Source organism: Dendrobates tinctorius, unplaced genomic scaffold, assembly GCF_039654945.1.
Source record: "Dendrobates tinctorius isolate UK_male_01 unplaced genomic scaffold, ASM3965494v1 ptg000297l, whole genome shotgun sequence".
In the NCBI taxonomy this organism is placed as follows: Eukaryota; Metazoa; Chordata; class Amphibia; order Anura; family Dendrobatidae; genus Dendrobates; species Dendrobates tinctorius.
In genome coordinates this window covers 1,660,304-1,671,019 of record NW_027361964.1, presented here as the reverse complement: position 1 = coordinate 1,671,019, position 10,716 = coordinate 1,660,304, and the positions used below count along the sequence as shown (strand labels likewise).

Genomic DNA, 10,716 nt, shown 5'->3' with positions numbered 1-10,716 from the left:
AAGCATGCATGGCAGCAAAAATTCCTACCCCCTGCCAGACATGCTGGAATCAGCCTAGGAGGAATGGAAACATAGATTCCTGCCCCCTACCTGACATGCCGGAGTCAGCCTAGGAGGCATGCATGGTAGCAGAGATTCCTGCCCCCTGACGGACATGGTGGAGTCAGCCTAGGAGGCACGCATGGTAGCAGAGATTCCTGCCCCCTGTCGGACATGCTGGAGATAGCCTAGGAGGCATGCATGGTAGCAGAGATTCCTGCCCACTGCCGGACATTGTGGGGTCAGCCTAGGAGGCATGCATGGTAGCAGAGATTCTTGCCCCCTGCTGGACATGCTGGAGATAGCATAGGAGGCATGCATGGTAGCAGAGATTCCTGCCCCCTACTGGACATGCTGGAGACAGCCTAGGAGGCATGCATGGTAGCAGAGATTCCTGCCCCCTGCTGGACATGGTGGAGTTAGCCTAGGAGGCACGCATGGTAGCAGAGATTCCTGCCCCCTGCCGGACATGCTGGAGATAGCCTAGGAGGTATGCATGGTAGCAGAGATTCCTGCCCCCTACTGGACATGCTGGAGACAACCTAGGAGGCATGCATGGTAGCAGAGATTCCTGCCCCCTGCCGGACATGGTGGAGTCAGTCTAGGAGGCATGCATGGTATCAGAGATTCCTGCCCCCTGCCGGACATGGTGGAGTCAGCCTAGGGGGCACGCATGGCAGCAGAGATTCTTGCCCCCTGCTGGACATGCTGGAGATAGCATAGGAGGCATGCATGGTAGCAGAGATTCCTGCCCCCTACTGGACATGCTGGAGACAGCCTAGGAGGCATGCATGGTAGCAGAGATTCCTGCCCCCTGCTGGACATGGTGGAGTCAGCCTAGGGGGCACGCATGGTAGCAGAGATTCCTGCCCCCTGCTGGACATGCTGGAGATAGCCTAGGAGGCATGCATGTTAGCAGAGATTCCTGCCCACTGCCGGACATGGTGGAGTCAGCCTAGGAGGCATGCATGGTAGCAGAGATTCCTGCCCCCTGCCGGACATGGTGGAGTCAGCCTAGGAGGCATGCATGGCAGCAGAGATTCCTGCCGGGAGCCGTTTTCTCCAGCTTGCATGAGGTTAATGAAGAGACGGCAGATTGTGCCGATATCATAGTGTGTAAGCAGCTGCTAGTGAAATACATAAGCAATCACAAGGGAGCAGATGGCAGCATCTGACATGGAGACCTGGAATACAGCGACAGACAAAGCTGCTCACCTGCTCCCACTGTAAATTCGGATTATTAGCAAAATTTACAAAACTTTCTGCTCTTTACAGTAAAGTAACAAAGCACTGACCAGCTGAACACAACTAATACAAGAATGGATTTCTACAAATTCATCACAAGATCACACTTCATTGCAGCTCTACATTGACAGCGTCGAGTTCACGTTGAGCAGGTTTAAAGATCCGAGCTTCTAATTACAGGTCCATCAAATTACACAAGCCCATCTGCCGACACAAACGCCCAACAACCACTCTCCAACCACTACCCTGCGCTGCACTGAACACAGCACGACGTCCATTATCAGCAAAGATCAGTATGTGACAGCCATTATATTAGATACACAGATGCAGGACCTCGGACCTACATAGGGATCAGCAGACAGATAAAGTAGGGAGCATGCGCATACATTTGACCGCGTAAACCAAATACATGTTACATAGACATACGGGGAGAGCTGGTACCGGCCCATTACCTCCCCAATCACATGCAGTGTGATTATTATGCATCCGTCATTGTCCATATACACGCTGTACTCTATGCGCGGTATAACAGGAGCTTAGAAAGTCTCATCTGATCACTGAAACTGTGTGGTGGGTCACATCATGCACCATTCACATTGGGTGCTGCTTCCATCTCTTTTATGAGTTTCCATTGTACCTTGTTCATGACGACCATGCAGATTCTGTACAAGAAATGTCCCAGCTCCCCGAAATGTCCTCACAGATGGTGAAACACTTACCTTCCTTCTCCCACCATCTTCCATTTAATTGTCTTTCAGATAATGAGAGGTTAGGAGATCTGAGGCTTCTCCTCCGGAGGTTTCCTGTCCCTACATCTGTACAATCTCTTAATCTCCCGCCACACGACCACTGTCCAATCTCTGCAGAATATATACCATATCTGGTGTTATACAACCAACATCTGGCGCTATACAACCAATATCTGGCGCTATACAACCAATATCTGGCTCTATAGAACCAATATCTGACACCATACAACCAAAATCTGGTGCCAAACAACCAATATCTGGTACCAAACAACCAATATCTGGCTCTATACAACCAACATCTGGTGCCAAACAACCAATATCTGGCTCTATACAACCAATATCTGGTGCCATACAACCAATGTCTGGTGCTATACAACCAATATCTGGTTCTATACAACCAATATCTGGCGCCATAAAACCAATATCTGGCGCCATAAAACCAATATCTGGCGCTATACAACCAACATCTGGAGCTAATAGGGTCAAGCAGATTTAAACTGCTGATTTGTGTGTTGTAAAAAAGAGTCCATCTCCTAAAAGAAGATGAAGAGAAGAGAGGCTCCCAGTAATGGGACAACGTTTATTCTTCTTGGGTTCTCGGATTTGTCTCCTATGTCCCAGGTATCGCTATTCATTTTCTTTCTTTTTTCTTACCTTCTCGCCTTGGTTGGTAATGGTCTCATCATTGTGGCCGTCACTCTCAGTCCTCGACTCCATTCTCCAATGTATTTTTTCCTGGCGGTTTTGTCATTCGTTGAGCTTGTGTCCATCAATTCCTCAGTTCCTAAGGCTCTTCAGAGCTACCTCCCGGAGGGAAGGACCATCTCCTTGTTCAGCTGCCTCCTGCAGTTCTCAATATTTATAATGACCGCAGGTTATGAATGTGCCATACTCACAGTGATGGCGTTTGACCGGTACATGGCCATATGTCACCCCCTCAGATACAGGTCTGTGATGTCCGTCAGCTTTTGCTATCGGGTGACATTTTGTATCTCTGTGTTTGCTATTGGGAATGCAGCCATTGAATGTGTTATGATGTACAATTTGCCGTATTGCAGAGCTCATGTTATTGCTCATTTCTTCTGTGATGTTCCGCCAATGATGACAATAGCCTGTGCCAACACATATATGGTCAAGATGTATCTATTAGTTGTGTCTGTGGCTGCAACCGTGTTCCCAACTATATTAATAATCTGCTCTTATATCAGGATCCTGACCTCCATATTCCTCCTCCGTTCTGCAGAGTCTCGTCATAAAGCTTTTGTTACCTGTGGTTCTCATCTGGTCTCTGTTATTATTTTCTTTGGGACCGCCATGTTTGTTCATCTTCGATTGGACAATCCATTTACTCCTTATGAGGACAGGATGTTGGCTCTCTCCTACTGTGTGATAATCCCGACCATCAACCCCCTGATCTACAGCCTGAAGAATAAAGAAATGAAGGACGCCATCAGGAAACTCAACCTGAGAATGACCTTACATTAATGTGCGAGAAAGAACCGGAATGAAATAACAAGAACTTTCTGAAGACAAAATCCATGTTTCTCCTTCATCTAAGGACCCATTCATGTTTTATCTGTGATATCATGGAAAGCACACGTTCCCATTAAGTTCCTAACGCTGTATGATGGACATATCCATGACGAGTACTGGTGGCTTTGTGCTCCAAGACGGATAAGTGTGTCATGTGAACTGCATGGTGCAGCTTCTGTCCTGATGCGATCAGCTGCCAGTATCCCTCTGCTACACACAGCCGGGCTCTGGTGGGACTGCGAGGACCAATGTTCTTACCAGTCCGAGTACTATCAATGGTACCAATAAATTACAACTTGTTATGCAGAAACCAAGCCCTCATACATCTCTGCAAAAGGAAAAATATAAGAAAAGTTCTGGCTCTCAGCAATGATGCAAATTAACAAGGTGGTAAAAAGTGATTTTATTGTGTAAAATTATTAAAATATACAAAAATGATTGATATCCAGCGTCCATGTAACTATTGACCTGAAGTACAAAGCTACATCACTACTTATTCTGCATGGTGCACGATGTAAGAATAAAAATATAAAAAACAATTACAGAATTGCTGGATTTTGCTTATACAGCCTCATAAAAAATGAATTTAAAAGTGATCGAAAAATGTTATATACCTAAAATGGCAAAATAAAACGTGAGCACACAATAAAGTAAGACCCCACAAAACTGTATAGCGGAAAAGCAAAAAAAAGTCTGGGAATTAGAAATAAGTGAAAGTCTGAGAGTTGGAAGGTGGTGAAAGTCTGGGAGTTAGAAGTTAGTGAAAGTCTGGGAGCTAGAAGTTAGTGAAAGTCTGGGAGTTAGAAGTAAGTGAAAGTCTTGGAGTTAGAAGGTAGTGAAAGTCTGGGAGCTAGAAGGTGGTGAAAGTCTGGGAGCTAGAAGGTAGTGAAAGTCTGGGAGATAGAAGTAAGTGAAAGTCTTGGAGTTAGAAGTAAGTGAAAGTCTTGGAGTTAGAAGGTAGTGAAAGTCTGGGAGCTAGAAGTAAGTGAAAGTCTTGGAGTTAGAAGTAAGTGAAAGTCTTGGAGTTAGAAGTAAGTGAAAGTCTGGGAGCTAGAAGTAAGTGAAAGTCTGGGAGCTAGAAGGTGGTGAAAGTCTGGGAGCTAGAAGGTAGTGAAAGTCTGGGAGATAGAAGTAAGTGAAAGTCTTGGAGTTAGAAGTTAGTGAAAGTCTGGGAGTTAGAAGTAAGTGAAAGTCTTGGAGTTAGAAGGTGGTGAAAGTCTGGGAGCTAGAAGGTAGTGAAAGTCTGGGAGCTAGAAGGTAGTGAAAGTCTGGGAGTTAGAAGGTAGTGAAAGTCTGGGAGATAGAAGTAAGTGAAAGTCTTGGAGTTAGAAGTAAGTGAAAGTCTTGGAGTTAGAAGGTAGTGAAAGTCTGGGAGCTAGAAGGTGGTGAAAGTCTGGGAGCTAGAAGGTGGTGAAAGTCTGGGAGCTAGAAGGTGGTGAAAGTCTGGGAGCTAGAAGGTGGTGAAAGTCTGGGAGCTAGAAGGTAGTGAAAGTCTGGGAGTTAGAAGTAAGTGAAAGTCTTGGAGTTAGAAGGTGGTGAAAGTCTGGGAGCTAGAAGGTGGTGAAAGTCTGGGAGCTAGAAGGTAGTGAAAGTCTGGGAGTTAGAAGGTAGTGAAAGTCTGGGAGCTAGAAGGTGGTGAAAGTCTGGGAGTTAGAAGTAAGTGAAAGTCTTGGAGTTAGAAGTAAGTGAAAGTCTGGGAGCTAGAAGTAAGTGAAAGTCTGGGAGCTAGAAGGTAGTGAAAGTCTGGGAGTTAGAAGGTAGTGAAAGTCTGGGAGCTAGAAGGTGGTGAAAGTCTGGGAGCTAGAAGGTAGTAAAAGTCTGGGAGTTAGAAGGCGGTGAAAGTCTGGGAGCTAGAAGGTAGTGAAAGTCTGGGAGCTAGAAGGTAGTGAAAGTCTGGGAGTTAGAAGGTCGTGAAAGTCTGGGAGCTAGAAGGTAGTGAAAGTCTGGGAGCTAGAAGGTGGTGAAAGTCTGGGAGCTAGAAGGTGGTGAAAGTCTGGGAGTTAGAAGGTGGTGAAAGTCTGGGAGTTAGAAGGTAGTGAACGTCTGGGAGTTAGAAGGTAGTGAAAGTCTGGGAGCTAGAAGGTGGTGAAAGTCTGGGAGTTAGAAGGTGGTGAAAGTCTGGGAGTTAGAAGGTGGTGAAAGTCTGGGAGTTAGAAGGTGGTGAAAGTCTGGGAGTTAGAAGGCGGTGAAAGTCTGGGAATTAGAAGTAAGTGAAAGTCTGAGAGTTAGAAGGTGGTGAAAGTCTGGGAGCTAGAAGGTGGTGAAAGTCTGGGAGTTAGAAGGTAGTAAAAGTCTGGAAGTTAGAAGTTAATGAAAGTCTGGGAGCTAGAAGGTAGTGAAAGTCTGGGAGTTAGAAGGTAGTGAGAGTCTGGGAGTTAGAAGGCGGTGAAAGTCTGGGAATTAGAAGTAAGTGAAAGTCTGAGAGTTAGAAGGTGGTGAAAGTCTGGGAGCTAGAAGGTGGTGAAAGTCTGGGAGCTAGAAGGTAGTGAAAGTCTGGGAGTTAGAAGGTAGTGAGAGTCTGGGAGTTAGAAGGCGGTGAAAGTCTGGGAATTAGAAGTAAGTGAAAGTCTGAGAGTTAGAAGGTGGTGAAAGTCTGGGAGCTAGAAGGTGGTGAAAGTCTGGGAGCTAGAAGGTAGTGAAAGTCTGGGAGTTAGAAGGTAGTAAAAGTCTGGAAGTTAGAAGTTAATGAAAGTCTGGGAGCTAGAAGGTAGTGAAAGTCTGGGAGTTAGAAGGTAGTGAAAGTCTGGGAGTTAGAAGGCGGTGAAAGTCTGGGAGTTAGAAGTAAGTGAAAGTCTGAGAGTTAGAAGGTGGTGAAAGTCTGGGAGTTAGAAGGCGGTGAAAGTCTGGGAGTTAGAAGGTAGTGAAAGTCTGGGAGTTAGAAGGCAGTGAAAGTCTGGGAGAGAGAAGTAAGTGAAAGTCTGGGAGATAGACAGTAGTGAAAGTCTGGGAGTTAGAAGGTAGTGAACGTCTGGGAGTTAGAAGGTAGTGAAAGTCTGGGAGTTAGAAGGTAGTGAACGTCTGGGAGTTAGAAGGTAGTGAAAGTCTGGGAGTTAGAAGGTGGGGAAAGTCTGGGAGTTGGAAAGTAGTGACATTTTGGGAGCTAGAAAGTAGTGAAAGTCTGGGAGTTAGAAGGTAGTGAAAGTTTGGGAGTTATAAGTAAGTGAAAGTCTTGGAGTTAGAAGTTAGTGAAAGTCTGGGAGTTAGAAGGTAGTGAGAGTCTGGGAGTTAGAAGGTAGTGAATGTCTGGGAGTTAGAAGTAATTGAAAGTCTGGGAGATAGAAGGTAGTGAACGTCTGGGAGTTAGAAGGTGGTGAAAGTCTGGGAGTTAGAAGGTAGTGAACGTCTGGGAGTTAGAAGGTGGTGAAAGTCTGGGAGTTAGAAAGTAGTGAAATTTTGGGAGCTAGAAAGTAGTGAAAGTCTGGGAGTTAGAAGACAGAGGAAGTCTGGGAGCTAGAAGGTGGTGAAAGTCTGGGAGCTAGAAGGTAGTGAAAGTCTTGGAGCTAGAAGGTAGTGAAAGTCTGGGCGTTAGAAGTAAGTGAAAGTCTGGGAGTTAGAAGTTAGTGAAAGTCTGGGAGTTAGAAGGTGGTGAAAGTCTAGGAGCTAGAAGGCGGTGAAAGTCTGGGAGTTAGAAGGTAGTAAAAGTCTGGAAGTTAGAAGTTAATGAAAGTCTGGGAGCTAGAAGGTAGTGAAAGTCTGGGAGTTAGAAGGTAGTGAGAGTCTGGGAGTTAGAAGGCGGTGAAAGTCTGGGAATTAGAAGTAAGTGAAAGTCTGAGAGTTAGAAGGTGGTGAAAGTCTAGGAGCTAGAAGGTTGTGAAAGTCTGGGAGTTAGAAGGTAGTAAAAGTCTGGAAGTTAGAAGTTAATGAAAGTCTGGGAGCTAGAAGGTAGTGAAAGTCTGGGAGTTAGAAGGTAGTGAGAGTCTGGGAGTTAGAAGGCGGTGAAAGTCTGGGAATTAGAAGTAAGTGAAAGTCTGAGAGTTAGAAGGTGGTGAAAGTCTGGGAGCTAGAAGGTGGTGAAAGTCTGGGAGCTAGAAGGTAGTGAAAGTCTGGGAGTTAGAAGGTAGTGAGAGTCTGGGAGTTAGAAGGCGGTGAAAGTCTGGGAATTAGAAGTAAGTGAAAGTCTGAGAGTTAGAAGGTGGTGAAAGTCTGGGAGCTAGAAGGTGGTGAAAGTCTGGGAGCTAGAAGGTAGTGAAAGTCTGGGAGTTAGAAGGTAGTAAAAGTCTGGAAGTTAGAAGTTAATGAAAGTCTGGGAGCTAGAAGGTAGTGAAAGTCTGGGAGTTAGAAGGTAGTGAAAGTCTGGGAGTTAGAAGGCGGTGAAAGTCTGGGAGTTAGAAGTAAGTGAAAGTCTGAGAGTTAGAAGGTGGTGAAAGTCTGGGAGTTAGAAGGCGGTGAAAGTCTGGGAGTTAGAAGGTAGTGAAAGTCTGGGAGTTAGAAGGCAGTGAAAGTCTGGGAGAGAGAAGTAAGTGAAAGTCTGGGAGATAGACAGTAGTGAAAGTCTGGGAGTTAGAAGGTAGTGAACGTCTGGGAGTTAGAAGGTAGTGAAAGTCTGGGAGTTAGAAGGTAGTGAACGTCTGGGAGTTAGAAGGTAGTGAAAGTCTGGGAGTTAGAAGGTGGGGAAAGTCTGGGAGTTGGAAAGTAGTGAAATTTTGGGAGTTAGAAGGTAGTGAAAGTTTGGGAGTTATAAGTAAGTGAAAGTCTTGGAGTTAGAAGTTAGTGAAAGTCTGGGAGTTAGAAGGTAGTGAGAGTCTGGGAGTTAGAAGGTAGTGAATGTCTGGGAGTTAGAAGTAATTGAAAGTCTGGGAGATAGAAGGTAGTGAACGTCTGGGAGTTAGAAGGTGGTGAAAGTCTGGGAGTTAGAAGGTAGTGAACGTCTGGGAGTTAGAAGGTGGTGAAAGTCTGGGAGTTAGAAAGTAGTGAAATTTTGGGAGCTAGAAAGTAGTGAAAGTCTGGGAGTTAGAAGACAGAGGAAGTCTGGGAGCTAGAAGGTGGTGAAAGTCTGGGAGCTAGAAGGTAGTGAAAGTCTTGGAGCTAGAAGGTAGTGAAAGTCTGGGAGTTAGAAGTTAGTGAAAGTCTGGGAGCTAGAAGGTGGTGAAAGTCTAGGAGATAGAAGGTAGTGAAAGTCTGGGAGCTAGAAGGTAGTGAAAGTCTGGGAGTAAGAAGGTAGTGAGAGTCTGGGACTTAGAAGGTAGTGAAAGTCTGGTAGTTAGAAGGTAGTGAGAGTTTGGGACTTAGAAGGTAGTGAAAGTCTGGGACTTAGAAGGTAGTGAAAGTCAGGAAGTCAGAACTTACTGAACTCCCTGTGCTCCAGACACTGTGTACAAGAGAAGCAGAACATAAAATCCACCACAGAGATTGGGTCTGATTGTCATCTTATCCATAAAGATAGAATGTCAATTACACTGAAAAGAGAACAGAGAGTGAAAGGAAATTATTCCAGAATTGTTGTTTCTTTTTTTTACATTCCACCTAAAAAACAGCGACCACTGATAACTACACCTTGCCTTCCAAAAATTAGCCGGGAAATCATCCACTGAGCGAAAATTGTAAATGTGCGGCTGTCAGAAAACGACAACACAAAAGCAAATCAGGTTTTTTTTCAAACAATGTATTTATTGCAGAAAAGTAATAAAACGATATAAATTTAGTAAAATAATTAATAAAAGTTAGGTATTAAGTCATATTCACCCAAAGTGCTGCCACTGTCAGACACAACTCATCCTGAGAAAAACAATAGACATAGACAAAAAATAATACTATGGATGGAAAGTGACATTGAGAAAATAAAGATGAAAGAAGAATGGGGGATCTCTGCAGTGCAGAACACACCGGTGGTAGCACCAACGATGGTCGATGGATGGAGCCAGGAGACCAGGAAGCAGTAAATGCGGTTTATTTAAACCCCACCTCTACTTATAAAAGAACATTCAGGACAAGGAGCCTGGGAGCAGCAGGAAATGATTGTTTCTTTTTTTATTCCCAAGCTCGATGGACAATACAATTTAGACCAAGGTTTATTGTTAATGATCAAACTATAAAAATAATAATAAAAAAAAATAATTAGCGATTTCTATAAGGTGGTGAAGAGCGTAGAACAATGCAAAACTGGAATCAACATGAATTTTCCTTTTTAGCAGCAATTTATCGTCCAATGTTCATATTATACGTAGCACACAGGAAGCCTGCCTAACACTGAAGCCCTTGGACTGGGGGCTACAGCAATGATTGGGGCCATGTACAATGACCTTGTTTAGGACGTTCCTTTCTAGAGGAACCGCTTCGTTTCCCAACAAGTAAATGATTGGGCCACAGGCCATTGGAAAGAGATGGAGCGGAACGAAACATCAGACCTTCTGTCCGGAGGTCAAACCATGTGCTATAATGGCGGGGCAGCTTTTAGGTTTCCTATGGGAAGCCTTGTCTTGTGTTATTAGCAAGTTCTGGCAGGTAATTATTCAGGTAGAAGGTACGGCGGACATTGGGGAATAATTCACAAGGTTTCATTCATGCAAAGAAAGTTCTTATAAAACATGATTCCATCCTCCACGACTAAGGAAAAAAATGGCCAAGTTCTGATTAGAAGAAGGCTCCGCGCCATGATCGCTGCTCTCCATTGCAAAATGAATTCTTTAGAAATATGGCCCAGGGTCCTTCATACCATTTATGTATGGATATATGTTAGAGGCTGAGACCACCCGTGAGCGTGGGTTGTGGGGGCCGGCGCTGTCTCTATGTGTCATCTTACATATTAAGAATGCAGAACATGAACTGAAAAAACGTTAAAAAAAATATATTGACATGAAATTTATAGAAATGTGTGGAGAATTATCGTGAGGCCTGTCACCTCAGCACGGGTTTACAATGGGGCAGAAAATCCACCAAGTAGCGATGAGCAGAGAAATCCACGAAGATGAAGCTTGTGCCGAACTCAATGACATTGGCAGCTTCACGCAGATTTGAAGACTTTCAGGTAAGATGCGCAGTTCAGAAAAAAAACACTTGTTACCCGCACTGCTGAACCATAAGAGAGTGGGGTCCTCTCTCCTGCAGAGTGTAATCTCTTATGGTCAGTGGGGTCCTCTCTCCTGTAGAGTGTAATCTCTTATGGTCAGTGAGGTCCTCTCTCTCCTGTAGAGTGTAAGCTCTTATGGTCAGT

The 10,716-nt window shown here is 44.7% G+C and overlaps 1 protein-coding gene across 1 annotated transcript; it reads left to right on the top strand.

The window, feature by feature from the left end:
- The first annotated feature begins 2,576 nt into the window (after positions 1-2,576).
- LOC141073165 (olfactory receptor 5G29-like) lies at positions 2,577-3,518 on the top strand. The gene has a single exon (XM_073560551.1). The coding sequence runs from the start codon at positions 2,577-2,579 to the stop codon at positions 3,516-3,518; it is 942 nt and encodes a 313-aa protein (XP_073416652.1).
- Positions 3,519-10,716: the final 7,198 nt, after the last annotated feature.